Raw genomic sequence first — 14814 nt, 5'->3', positions numbered from 1 at the left:
TTACCGTAAGCACAGAATCGGCGCTTACAGCAAGCATAATTAGTGGGTGAGCAGCAAGCATACATTACTTCACGGGTGAGCAGAATTTTGTCTTCTCATTTGTACGTTCATTTGTGCGTTCACATTTGCTGCATTTTTTGGTTCGATGATACATATAAAAGAACAAACGCACTACCATGCAAACAGCCGTACAATTGCCGCACAAATTTTCAAGCTTTTGTATTGGTTTGAACATAAACACGGATGCGCCCACATGGCTTCATAACTTTAGTGCGTGTATTACAGGGTGTTAGCGCTCTAGTCAATATATATAGCTCTATGAAACCTAGGAACTTTTAAAATGGAAGGTACACGTTTGGCAATTGTGAAAGACCAGTCTTCTCACTTGGTGATTCCAACATCAGCATAAAAAAACAAGCCTGTGAAAGTTTGAGCTAAATTGGTCATCAAAGAAAAATCAGAGAAAAAAACACCCTTGTTGGAAGAATTTGTGTGCTTTCAGATAGGAATAAAAGACTGCTGGCTAGAAGTCTTTTATTATTTTAGTAAGAAATTACCTCTTTCTCAAAATCTAAGCAACTTCAGAGTGAGCTGTTTCTCACAATGTTTTTTTCTATCAACAGCTCTCCTATGCTAGTCAGTTTTTAAGTTAATATTTGTTTTAAGTAGTTACCAAACGTGTACCTTCCCTTTAAAGACTCAATTGTTTGAATCTTTCTTTTGTAACAATCGCTTTTCACATCTATACTGTTTGTTTCTCATTGTTTAATATAGAAACATGTATGTAGACAGACAGCTGTTGATATACAAAGCTTTATTATCCCACACTGGGGAAATGCTTTGTGTTGTACAAAGACCTGCATTATGCACCATATAAAGGTATCGTTTTATTATCACTACTATTTGTTATAATTATTTATAAATGTATCGTTTTATTATTACTTTTATTTTTTATTATTATTTATAAATGTTTCGCTTTATTATCACTACTATTTTTTATAATTATTTATAAATGTATCGTTTTATTATCACTACTACTATTATTATTATTATTTTTTAGGGGCCTGTTTAACCAAAACAACGCAAAAAGTCAAAAAATATATATAACAGCACAAAATAATAAATATGTACAAAATAAAATGAAAACAAACACAAGAAATACGTCTATAAAACAAAAACAAAAGTAATGGCTATGTGGGTCAGGGGCTGCAAGTAGAATTAACCACTATTACCCACAGGTATGCAGCTCCGTAACAAAAGACAGTAACAGGACATGACAGACTCTAAAAAGCAGTAGCATACAAAACAACAAAAAAACTAATACACTATTATTATTAATTTAACTTGTGCAAACTTTCAAAGCAATATAAAGTATACAACCGTGCTCAATGGTAACATCTAGAAGGCATGACATTAAAGATAAGAATCTTATTTAAAAAATAAAATTACTTACCGACTCCAACATGGAAGGCTGAAATGACGGCTTGCAAAGTTGTAGTCATTCCTGATGGAGCATTAGCACTGGCAAAAGTTGTACAAGCAGCCCAGAAAACCCCGTAAGTGAAGCCATGTAGCAGTTCAAACGGAAGCACTAACCAGGGATTACTGATAAGTGAATACCCAAGAAATCGCACCGCGTAGCAAAGTAATGTCAAATACGCAACACCTATACAGGTTATTTTTTTGATGATAGGTCCAGCATAAAACAGAAAGAAAACTTCCGAAAGGCTACTGACTGTTAACGTCATCCCCATGAGAATATGGGGGCTATTTAATTCTTCGAGGAAAAGAAAAAGAAACGTCCCGTTGATTCCAAAGGACATCCCAGCGACAAACACCACAAAGATGAAAGTGATGATGTTCGACTGCATCAGTAGTCCACAGAAATTTTTGAGCATTTTTTTGTTGGCTTTGTGCGGCGGATTGGGCATGAAAGCAGCTGATACTACACTGACGGTGGTAAGCCCAAGGAAAAGATAAAACGCAGGGTTGTAGTTGGCCGTGGTAGAGTTAACACTGATTGCGTCGATAGTAAAACCGCTTACAAGAGCAAAGGAGCCCCAACCAATAGCTCCCCATAAACGCTGCTTGCCGTAGTCCTGGGGTCGATCTCTTAATGTTAACATGAGGGATGAATCCAATAGAGGAAACACATTACACAGAAAGACTTTACTTGAGAGAACCAAAATGATGAATAAGATGAAGACTGTTGAGTTGCTAACATGGCCATCATCAGACGGCAGTTCGGATGCTGTTGTTACATTTGCACATGTACACTGTGTCCATTCATTACATCCATTAAGGTACCCAAGCACTGTCTGATTCAATGAAGAAACACACATAGGATCTTCTGACGTTTCTTGAAAACATGAAAAATTTGCTTTGGGTGTTTTTTGTAACGCATCATCCTGAAGGCAGTTGACCCTGAGTGTTGGAGACAATTTATCATCGGTGCGTTGTAGGGTGGCATTTAGTGTTGGAGCTGTTTTAAGTACTTTTGATGGCATACATAATGAACAATACAAATAAGAATCAGGCTTGGAATATAACGGTAACTCTGTAGTACTACTCATTATCCGTGTTGCGTTACAAAAGTCCGCACAAATCTCCGATCTGGAGCATTCTGGTTGGTCAGAATCACAGCAAAGTGAGCTCGTAGTCCAATCAGGCAAGCTGCAGTTTAAACTCCAAGTCCAACTCTCATTGGTTGACTTCTCATTATGGTGTACAAAAGATGTATCAGTTGATGGAACAAAAATGATGGCGAATGTGAGCAGTTCACTGCCTATAAGTGATACTACCAATATGAGTTTATGCTTGCTGAACTTGTCCGCCACACTGCCCCAGACCGGGCTAGCCAAGAAGCTGACAAGTGGCTCAAGGCTTCGGATGAGGCCAGTTTCAACCACGGAAAGGCCAAGTTGGTGCATGTAGACCGGCAAGAACGGTAAAATGCATGACATTCCTGTAGATAACAAATTTAATAACGTTGTAAAATACTAAAATTCATAATTAAAGCTAGCCTGATGTTTGCAGGCATGTATGATTGGCAAGGGCACCACAAGGCATCCTCTCCTTGGTTAAGAACACCCTACATGTACATGTATATATGAGGAAATTGTAAATTTTTACTGGATTACTGGAGAGCATTTTTTGGGCACCTATTAGGCAATGACAAGCCTTACCTTCCCTCAGCGGCACAGCAATTTTACTCTGGTACGGGGCACTCTATGAGGAAAATGTAAATTTCAACATTCCAACACAAGGTCGACTTAAGGTCGATGCGGTGTGTCAGTGTATGAAGATTGTTTACTTGAAGTGAAGTAAGGTTTTCTGGCATGTTTGGTTAAAAATAACCAAAACATACATTATACCAGATTTAAAGAAATGCTTGTGACATGGGAATTCTTACGAAAGTGGAAATATCGTGGCCGAGCGGTTAAGAGCACCGAATTCAAACTCTGGTTTTTCTGATCAGCAGTGTGTGGGTATGAATCCCCAGCTGTGACACTAAAAGACGTCGGTCCCATGTGTTGTGTAAACGCATGTAAAAGAACCCAGTGCACTTATCGAAAAGAGAAGGGGTTCGCCCTAGTGTTCCTGGCTGTGGCTGCTGTACATGTGCTGTTATACTCTTTTAGGTGCTAAATAATTGGGCCTCAGAATTCATCACTGCAATAACCTATCTTTCTGAAAGTTTGTATATACTCAGCGCCTTGAGTACCTTGTTTGGTAGATACATGCGCTATATAAGACTTCAATATTATTATTACTAGGAGCGTAGATTGCAAGCATGTATTATAATGAAATTGTAGCCTATGTTTTGTATTAGAACTCTTAAAACGGTAGATTGCAAGCAATTTGTAATGAGATGTTAGCCCTTTTTTTTGGTATTCTTCTGTAGAAAACAGTCAGTATCCTTTTCTGTTGGCAATAGTATAAACAGTGTACACGAAAAAACCTGCATTGTAATACCAGGCTTGCAACTTCAGTTTGACCACAATTTTCAAATGAGAAAAGTGCCGGGCACACGTACCAATGTACTGTATTTTCAAATAACAATGGCAGAGCATGCAAACCCCAAACTGTGAATCTGCTGCTTAGCTGACAATTTACTTCACAATGTCTCTGTGGTGTATTCAATAATCAGGGGCAAAGTTGAATCCCACACTCATATTTAATTGTCATTTTTTAATCACGCATCCAAGAGAAAATTCAGAAACAAAATATAAAGAGCAATTCATGGACAACACTTTTGAATATTTGCTAGTGCCAAGTCAAGTGAGACAAACGAGACACAGTGAACTGGCTTAATGGCGTGTCAGCTCGCACTGTGGGAGATGTGGGTCGTTATTGATCTGATTCAATACCCACCTGAAGAGTGCAGTAAATGCAGAGATGTGCATTGTTAAACACGAATACCGGTACCACCACAGACTCTCCTATATTAAAGGGGTTTTGTACCTTTTTTTGTAGATCAAGTTTTTGGCCATGACATGAATCCCTACTCATTGTGAATGAGATAATTTATCTGTAGAAGTTTCACCTTAATTATTCCCCAAGTTTTTGTTAAATAACATTCAAGATCACAGAGAAATGTTTCAATCGCGCAAATACATGCTAAATACATTTTCGTCTGCTAAGATGAAAATTATTTTTGTCACATTGTTTTATTTAATATCTCAAAAACTACATCACCTCAGCAAGTAATATTTTAAGGGAAGCTTTCTACTATCATTATCTATATATTATACCGATACTGTGTAAGTTTAATGTAAATCTGTGGACCTTTGTGTCCTACACACAGCTTTCACTGGCAATCAAGTTGACTTGATTTCTATTGCCATTTTGTATTCTAAAACAAGCTGCTTAGTCGAGACACGAATACTGTTTTTCAACTACACAGTTAAAATCGTGTCACCACGAAAAAAAGAAGAAGAAAAAAAACAGTCACAATTACTTGTTTAGTTGGTTAACCAATTGTGCTGCTTACAGCTATTCAAGACTGCAAACACAATCAGACATTAGTGACACAATCCTTCAATCCTTTCAGCGTGATTTGTACTCTATTGCACCTGGGAATTTAAAAATAAGTCCCAACTAATGTAAAAGTCGCAATTGTTTGAGGTGCGGCTAGTCGAGTTTGAGACGTAAATTTCATTAGTCGCCCAAGCCTAGACAAAACACTGCGAGAAAAGAACAACTTGACTAACCTGCTAGTAAGACAAAATAGACTGCCTTGAGTTGCAAAGGTTGTGGGTTCGAATCCCACTGAGTAATATGATAGTGATTTTTGTTCACAGAACTTTGGAAAGTACTGAGTATACAGTGCTAACCACACATCGATGAACAATGTATATGGGCCAAAAAAAAAAAAAAAATTAATATGCAAATTTAACATCTGTTATATCGTTGCGGTACCCGCTGCCAAAACATAGGATTCGAACTGCCTCTAGCTGCCGGGCAACCTTGGTAGTCTAGTTGGTAAGACACTGCTCTAGAATTGCAAGGGTCGTGGGTTCAAATCCCACCCGAGTAACATGCCTGTGATATTTTTTCACAGGACTCGGGAAGTACTGAGTATACAGTGCTAACACACATCGGTGTATGGGTAAAAACCAAAAATTAATATTCTTTATCCCCGATGCAAATTTAACATCTATTATAATTAATATTCTTTATCCCAGATGCAACTTTAACGAAAGAACAACTTGACTAACCTGCTAGTACGAAGAAATAGATTGCCTTGAACGGCAGTAAGACGCAGTTGACATGCATATCCAGCTTCATGACTCCCAATACAGTCAGTGACTTTCTGGATCCAATGATGAGATGTAAATTACATCTTGACTCATCCTGTTGGATGGAGTCTGCAGATTGTAAGAAGGAGAAAATATCACATCGATCATTAATAATTCATTCTCACAAACAAAATCAGCTAAATAGAATTACATAGATCCATTCTAATATAGGCAACTATTTAGCAACGTGATACTTCCCGCTGAGTTTCTTATTTAATAATTGAATTAAATCAAGGAGTAATTTATAATTTAATAAGTTCTATCTCGTCGCAAAATACTTGCTCTACTTAAAGTACTGCTACCTTTCTGAATTGTATTCCCACTACAACTTCATGGGCCCATTTTTACAAAGAAACAACATTCATCGCAAGGCAAATATTGTCGGTATTACCATAGTGATTAGAATTGTGTCATCACATTTTACTTAGCAACAACAATTGATTTGCAGTTAAGATCAATCTTAAATAGCTCTTTGGAAAATCGACCCAAGGCTACATGAATGTAAAAGAACACATTGCTGTTTTGTACAATCCAATTTTATATATCTTTCCTTTGCAAAGAAAGAGCTACAAATAATCCTAGGTAGAAAGCTTTAATTGTTATGTTAACGCTATGTATTAAAGGCAGTGGACACTATTGATAATTACTCAAAATAGTTATTAGCATAAAACCTTACTTGATAACCAGTAATGGGGAGAGGTTGATGGTATAAAACTTTGTGAGAAACGGCTCCCTCTGAATTGCCATAGTTTTCCAGAAAGAAGTAATTTTCAACGAATTTGATTTCGAGACCTCAGATTTAGAATTTGAGGTCTCGGAATCAACCGTACATTGTAAATGCACACAACTTCGTGTGACAAGGGTGTATTTTTCTTTCGTTATTATCTTGCAACTTCGACGACCAATATTGAGCTCAAATTTTCACAGGTTGGTTATTTTATGCATATGTTGACTTAAGATACACTAAGTGAGAAGACTGGTCTTTGACAATATCCAATAGTTTCCCTAGATGTTGGCATCTTTTTCTTTAAAATTCTAACAGTCTAAAGATTGCATGGCTCAATTTGTTTGTGTCTTTGTCTTTATAGGGAAGGGGGGGAAAAGCTTTTGCTTCTCCTTTTTTCTACATGTTAATGTCACATTACTATCTATTTATTCAAGTTCAATAACTAGATCAATTTATCATTTGTACAAGTTATCATATTTGTTTTCTGAACAATATTATCACACTTGTATTGATTGATTTAGACATGAAATAAATGTATCTGAAATGAAAATACTTGAATAATTGAGTTTTAATGAATATGTACATTGTTTCTGTCTTTACTCAGTCAGAAGAACAATGGTGTACCTCGGCTATACTACTTACTTTAAATGGATTTTTGAAGGGAAATTTCATGGTCATCTTTTTGTTTTCAACCCCAATCACCAACATGTGACACTTTCATTAAATATATCTTGTTTACATAAAAACATGGAATCATGTATTCTCTGTAATTGTAATAATAATAACAACAATAACTTTGGTTTTTATATAGCGCTTTATACACCTAAAGCGTGTCTCAAAGCGCTTCCACATTATTACCCCTGGTCTGGGCCTTAAATCATTCTTAAACCATCTCAGCTCCCTGGGGAGTATACAGCCTGTGTTGTTTATTTCCGTTTGAAAAAATAGAATTAGCTGCAAAGCTACCAACCATAAAGGACCGATGGTATAAAAGCAAAAAAAACGTGCCGGCGCTCTACATGTACCAACTGAGCTATCTGGCCCTATGTTGGCGGTGTCCCCACTCCCCATTTTGTCGATATCTTTGTTTCTATAACTGCCGTATAGCCAGGGATCACACCCAAGTTACATTACAACCTGGGAAGCGGCAGCCAGGGGATCAAATTTTATAGATTATAAAATTGTTAATAACACCTGGTTCAGCCAGACCAAATAGATAATGAACAACTCTAGGTCGACCAAAATAAATTTTGGTTTCAACAGAGAGGCGAACTTAACATTTAACATTACATAACAGGTTCGGCTCATGACATAATCGACGTCTGAAACAAAGGCGCTCCAGAGTCGTTCTGAACAACTGCAACTATTGATCTTACGACCTCTTGCGCATCCAGTCGCTCCTACATGTAACTGTTTTAGATGTCAAACTTTCTTGTGCTTAGTTCAATCATTTTGTTCGACACAACTCTGGAATGCCTGTCTGAAAACGGGTGTTAGTTCATTATTACGAGAAAATAAAGTCCAAAAGGACCGAGGTATGATTGAAAAATATTGTACCTTTCATAATTCAAAATAAAGACTATTACACTGCATCTGCACTCACATTGTGTGTCACCCCCCCCCCCCACCCCACCCCTGAAATGAAGGCCTGCAGAGTCTTGTGAATATAACTTTCTACATGACTTAGATCTAGTTTCCTTGAACTTCACTCAGGGAAAGGGCAAGGCAATTTCCCTCCAATTAAGGGGCACTTTCGGCACTTTGCAAATATAGCAAAGCAACACAGCGAAAGCACAGGAATCACTGTGGGTGGTTTCGAGGCATGAGATCTTTTCCTAATAGGTAAAAGGTTTTGTATCCCCAACTAACAATGTTTATTTTAATAGAAATGAAAGGCTAAGTCCAATGCAAAATAGAAGGAGGAATACTGTTTGAAAGAAAGTTTGCAAGAAGAAATTCTTCATGTTTTGTTCTATTCACAAAGTTGTTAAAATTATTTGTGACAGCTACACATGAGGGGATGTATACTTTGGATTACTCTTGGTTCACTTTGCTCAGTAGGTGTACCTAGTTATATCCAAGTAATTGTTGATACAAATAATGTGAACAATAAATATCAGCAAAAACCAACGATGGGAAAATGATGAAAACTTGTAAACAATTTTGAAGTAGGTCCAGCAGGTGTCTAGTTCCTTTTTTTCTGTGGTTGTATAAGCGCTTAGTATCAAAGCGCTATAAAAATAAGGTTTTTATTAAATTATTATTAATTCAAGTATAGAGCCTATAACCTTTTGTTCCACAAAGTTCCACAACATTTTATGTACGCTTTCCATTAAGTAAGGATCGGTACAAGGAACATTAAGGACCAATCTCCCTCTTCACATCAGTCAGGCTTGACCTTTTGAATCCTTCGAAGTCATGTTAGAAACTCATTTACTTTTATGCTAAGCTAAGTTATTATAATTTGTGTTTACTCGTAGTTACTGTACAGTGCTTAGAAACTTTTGTAAAAACCTTTGTTAAATATTGTTCATTATTATTATAAACCTTGAATCAGATTTTGCTATGAGGGGCTCCAAGGTCAAATTAAGCTTTGAAATCTACTCATTTTCCAATAGATAGAATATAGAATCCTTATAAGAATTGAACAAAATAAGTTGCCTCTAAACCTCAGTTTGAAACGTGTAAAGATACATGTAGATGTTTGATACCTTTCAAGTGCGATTTTTGTCAAAATCCAAAAACATTTCATGACGTCACATTTCAAATAATAATGGTCTGTAAATTTGTGTACAGAGAATCTTTGATGATATTCAATCAAAAAGGCATTAAAACTTGCACAGATATTCCTCTTTAGAGTAAACATTTTTACAGATAATTTGTTATTTTATGCATGTTGGGATACACCAAGCAGGAATACTGGTCTTTGACAATTACCAAATGTGTCCAGTGCCTTTAACACTTTAAAAGTATTATTTTTGTACTACTTTTTAAAAGAAGATGTTTTATTACTGACACAGTTTGCAAAGAGGCTGGCTTCATTTCGTTTTTGATACTGAAAGTTTGCATGATGACACCCATTTTGAGCATCCCCCTTTAAAGGCAGTGGGCACTATTGGTAATACTCAAAATAATTATTTGCATAAAACCTTACTTGGTAATGAGCAATGGGGAGCTGTTGGTAGTAAAAACCATGTGAGAAGCGGCTCCCTCTGAAGTAACATAGTTTTCGAGAAAGAAGAAATTTTCCGCAAATTTGATTTAGAGACCTCAGATTTAGAATTTGAGGTCTTGAAATCAAGCATCTGAAAGCACACAACTTCATGTGACAAGGGTGTTCTTTCTTTCATTATTATCTCGCAACTTCGATGACCAATTGAGCTCAAATTTTCACAGGTTAGTAATTTTATGCATGTTTAGATACATCAAATGAGAATCTTTGACTGCTCTTTGACAATTACCAATGGTGTCCAGTGTCTTTAACAGTGGTCCAATAACAATGCAAGTTAAAAGGCAAAAGGACCAGTCAGAATTACCTGGTCTGGTCCATACAGTTCTTTTAAGTATCAAAAACGATTCAAATTCTATAAGACTAAAATAAGATTATTCTTCTCCAGGCCTGTATGCTTCATTTTTGAAAGAGCAAGGGCACCAAGGCATTTTCTCCTTGGTAAAGATTAAAAGGGCACCCTACGTGTATGAGGAAATTGTAATTTTTTCAAGCATTTCAAGGGCACCAAGGCAATGACCAGGGGCATCCATGAAGTATCAGGCCTGCTTGTTTTAGCCTGTTCAAACTGTGAAGAAGGCTCTTTCTCTTCAAGATTCTGGTTTCAGACTTGATTCCGGTCCATCCAGTGAAACTGTTGAGCAACAGTTTACAAACTCCAAGGTCTTGTGCAGTTTACCCTAAGCATACCAAATTTCAGCCAATAGATAATCTGTGAATTTTTTTGTCAAAATTCACAGATTAAGAGGACAAAGTCTCCCTAGAAATCCTAATGTCAATGTGCCAACAAATTTAAAAATCCTGTTTCTATTCAATCATGTAGTAAGTTGAAAACTGCTCTAGCGTTTCATATTATTACCAATTACCATAGGATTTCAGACACCGTCTGCTTTTGTTCAATTGGTGGGAAAACCTCCAGCTCTAAGAATTGAAAACAATAACAGAGCACATCTTTCCACAATAAGTTGCTACTAGTACAAATCAACAATTCACATCTCTTCCATGACAACACAAACTGACGTTTGACACACACGGAGTAAAAAGTAATAAGAGAAAACATGTAAACTCGCCCGCCCCCTTACAATGTCGCCCCCCACCAGTTCCCCCCCCCCCCGACAAAGTCGCCCCAAGGTGAGTTTGCCGGGAGGGCAAGATGACTGGTTTCCCACTCAGTGTGGACTTGATGCTTTGTACTCAAGTCAATATGGTGCTTTCTAATGCTTTCGCCCTAAAATTTATGACAATCTAGCAACAAAGGTTTGTGTAAGTTCGTGTCAGTTCGGTTCATTGGTAAATTAAACCTTGGTGCAAAGTTGCCTAGCCTCATCATCGTAAAAAAAAATTAAAGCTCCTGAAGAAGCCTTGACATTGACAATTTCATATCCATTTATTATGAGATTCTATCGAGGCATCGGTTAACATTGTCTAAAACATATGCACACAAAAAAGCAAAGATGGTTTTGTAACTGCACACAATCAAATGTGCCATGCTTGTTGGTGACGATCAGTCTGTCTAAATTCAGTCAGCAGAGTTGGTTGAGCCATAGACCCAGTAACTGGGGCGCTGTTGTCCATTTTTCAAAATTTTGAACTACAAAAAATACATGTAGTAATGTAGATCTATACTTACAAGTATTAGGCCTACTATTGTTGTTGTCAAAATTTCAAAAAAAGGAATACAATGCGCCCCAGTTACTGGGTCTAGTCGAGCCATGGACATGGTCGAGCTGGTCAGTCAGCCAGCATACAACCACATCATGACCATTTGTGACTCATTCCTCCATCAATGCACAGGGGGACTTCCTTCCTCCACGATCCATGCGTTTTTACACAATTGCCTTGGATGATGCCTATATACAGTACATACAATAAAAACAATTCTGCAAGCCACCACACGCCTGCAAAATATAATATCACATGGAGTTTGTATGCAGTACCCTAAAATAATGATAGTACAGAGGAACCCGCTAAAGACATGACATATACAATAATAGTGTTAGGGAAATTAGGTCTAAATTAAAACACAAGAAAGGATTCCTAAGATAGAAAGAAGACATCTCCATACACTCACAAAAAAAAGGCGACAAGCATGAATTACAATTCCCGAATTTACGGTGTTTACTTACCTACTGGAGGAAAGCCAATGTCACAGGTTTGACCACTCTTGCTGTTTCTGAATATCGAATTTGCAACATGCCGTATTTATGTTAAGATATATTTTTTATAAAAGATGATTCACCGGTCTGGTGAATCATGACAACACTTTAGCATATCTTCACTCGGTGACAGATCGCTACTGATGATAAGAACGCCGGCCGGGTGTTTTGTGTGCAATCGATCCCCTGCGGTTACACTACACAAAAGGGAACTATTGGTGGCGCTATTGCACTTTTAGTTTTAGCGGCCTGTGATGATTTGTGAACTTCTCCGAAGTCACATTTCATGATTTCGATGCTATCTTTCTTCACTTTATAAAGCTTGCGATCGCACTCTCTTATCTCTAATCCCTAGCACTAGCAGCCTCAGGATTATGAATATTTACACAGGTAAATAACTATTTGTTTACAGAGATTTTATATGATGTTCAACGGTAAAGTTTTTGGCTGCATGATCATGATCGTCGTGCCGTTGTAAACAGGGAAAACGTTTATTTGTTTGTTTTTGGCGGTCCTTTTTGAATAATTTGTAAATTGACATTTGAAGTATGATGAAATGTCAGTGAGTATATTGGGATAACTTTCCGTATGGCGCCACCACTTTTTCATTCAGTTTTACAAAAAAGGGATATATCAATCAGGTAAATTAGATACTATATTATTTTATTTCGAATGAAAAAGTGGTGGCGCCATACGGAAACTTTTCCTTCAGTGCCATATAGACCCAGTGACTGGGGCGCTAGATTCCTTTTTTCGAAATTTTGACATATGACCGATAGCCTATGCCCTAAGCAATAGTGTCTAAATTTTGAAAAAAGGAATCTAGTGCCCCAGTCACTGGGTCTAACCATGGAGCAATTGCTTCATGGTCTAACAAAACAGTGCCCTAGTTACTGGTTCTGGTTCTGGTGAGTTACTGCACAATCTCCACATATCGGGATGTATACGTGCAGGTGACTGAGCAGCAATGATTTACATGAAGTGAGCCCCCCTGATGATATTACCCATATCCATAGCTTGAAGTTTACTCTTAAAAATACTAATAGTTGGTGCGTCGCGAATATCCTGTGGTAGTTTGTTCCATTCTGCAAAGGATCTTGGGAGGAAGGAGAATTTGTAACAGTCTTTGTTTGCAGAAGGCTTGATGAAGGCAGTTGCAGCCTGTTGTCTAGTTCCAACCCTTCCCGTGTGCGATTTGGTCTGGTATGAATCAGTGTCTATGGCAATAAGCTTGTGAATGGATTTGTAAAGGAGTGACAAGCGTTAGATGGCCCGCCAGTGTTCGAGTAGTTCCCAGTCGAGTTGTGATATCAGGTTGCTGACGCTATCTTTTCTATTGTTATTGTACAGGATCGCCGTTGAACCCCTTCCAACTGATTTTTGTAGGTGTTTTGGTGAGGATCCCATATTGATGAGCAGTACTCTAGCCGTGGTCTAACCAGTGTCTTGTAAAATGTAGGCTCTTGCTTTGACCTTGGACGAAAAGGAGGATACGATTTGCTTTTGAGGTAGGATTCTGGATGGGATTGGCCCAGCTTAATGTGTTGTTTAATTCTACTCCCGGATATGTGTGGTTGATAATTTTTTCTACTGGGTCTGACCGGCTCCCTAGTTCAGTTTTTTGGTTGTCATGATGATCATGATGGTCTTTTTAGTATTTTTTTGCATCAACCTTTTAAGATAGATGGATTTCGAAATAGAGACTGAAAGTGAAATGGAGTGGATTGACCCTGTCCTGTACCTATATGGGGATAAGTAAAATAGTTACAGCCCAACAATTATTCTGCCTACTTTTATCTAATTCCTGATGTTTCGGTCTCAGAAAATCAGTGTGGTAATGCAAGTTTGCAATAATTTTATTAGCCTTTTTAAGCCTGACGTGTATTTACATGTGATGTAGTTGTGATAATCATCATAACCCTCCATCCATCATCATCCTGACTGTAGGAGGGTTAAGAGACATCATCTTTAAAAAACACTGTGTGCAATTTTAACCAATTTTGTCAGACCAGTGACCAGATTTGCCCAATTATTACCACTTTTAACAATCATTGCATTGACACAATTTTTAATCAATTAAGAACATGAATTTGATTTCCAATGCATATTTTTGTCTTCGTTCAACCATGGAGGAATTCTACTAAAAAAGTTAATTCAAACTTTACTAAGTAAGTTTTCGTTGTGGTTTATAATACTTGACATTATAAATTTTCCTAATCATACTAACTTGTCTTGTTACCTTATAGAATAATTTTCAAGATGAGTGCACAGGCAGAGCAGAGGTTCACCGCACTGCGTAAGCGACTAGACCAGCTTGGTTATCGGCAAGCATTGGGAATAGACTCTTTACCGTTGGTGGAGAAATTATTCAATGACTTAGTCCACACTACAAGCAGTCTTAAGAATGCCAAACTTCAGGTACATATTTTAGATGTAGTTTAAAGTCTTTTAATTCTTTGTTTTAAAATGTTTAATAGATCTGAGCTCTATGAAAAGAATCACTCCTCAGGCATTACTCATCGGGGATAAAGAATATTAATTTGTGTTTAAACCAATACACCAATGTGCGAGTACTAGTTCTAACACATCGGTGTACAAAAAACAAAATTACTATTCTTTATTCCCGATGCAAATTTCCATCTACTAAATCGTTGCAGTACTTGTTGCTACAACAAAGGATTCGAACTGCGTCTAGCTACCGGGCAATCTCGGTGGTCTAGTTGGTAAGACACTGCTCTAGAATTGCAAAGGTTCTGGGTTCGAATCCTGAGTTTTGTCTATAAAAAAGAACCCATTGATCATGAATATATATTGTCTGTATGTTTTATATGTGAATTGATTCAGCTACCCTTTTTTTAATGGGCATGTGTTTGTCACATTTGTAACTTTTCTTTCTTTGTT

General features: G+C 37.3%; 2 protein-coding genes across 2 annotated transcripts in view; one reads left to right on the top strand and one right to left on the bottom strand.

Annotated features, from left to right (window-relative positions):
* LOC139936052 (major facilitator superfamily domain-containing protein 6-like) overlaps positions 1-12062 on the bottom strand; it is a 38855-nt gene extending 26793 nt beyond the window's left edge. The window contains exons 1-3 of the mRNA XM_071930767.1: positions 11884-12062; positions 5721-5870; positions 1454-2965 (exon numbers count right to left, since the gene is read on the bottom strand). Coding sequence (XP_071786868.1) covers positions 1454-2965; positions 5721-5790 — 1582 coding nt within the window. The 5' untranslated portion in view covers positions 5791-5870; positions 11884-12062. The remainder of the gene's footprint in view (positions 1-1453; positions 2966-5720; positions 5871-11883) is intronic.
* A 101-nt stretch (positions 12063-12163) lies between these two features.
* Positions 12164-14814, top strand: part of LOC139936006 (centrosomal protein of 135 kDa-like) — a 33116-nt gene continuing 30465 nt past the window's right edge. Inside the window, exons 1-2 of the mRNA XM_071930701.1 lie at positions 12164-12303; positions 14160-14331. Of these exons, the coding sequence (XP_071786802.1) occupies positions 14173-14331 (159 nt within the window). The 5' untranslated portion in view covers positions 12164-12303; positions 14160-14172. The remainder of the gene's footprint in view (positions 12304-14159; positions 14332-14814) is intronic.

Source organism: Asterias amurensis, chromosome 4 (genome assembly GCF_032118995.1).
Source record: "Asterias amurensis chromosome 4, ASM3211899v1".
Classification (NCBI taxonomy): Eukaryota; Metazoa; Echinodermata; class Asteroidea; order Forcipulatida; family Asteriidae; genus Asterias; species Asterias amurensis.
Note: the sequence above shows the minus strand (reverse complement) of the source record. Positions and strands in the feature narration are given on the sequence as shown.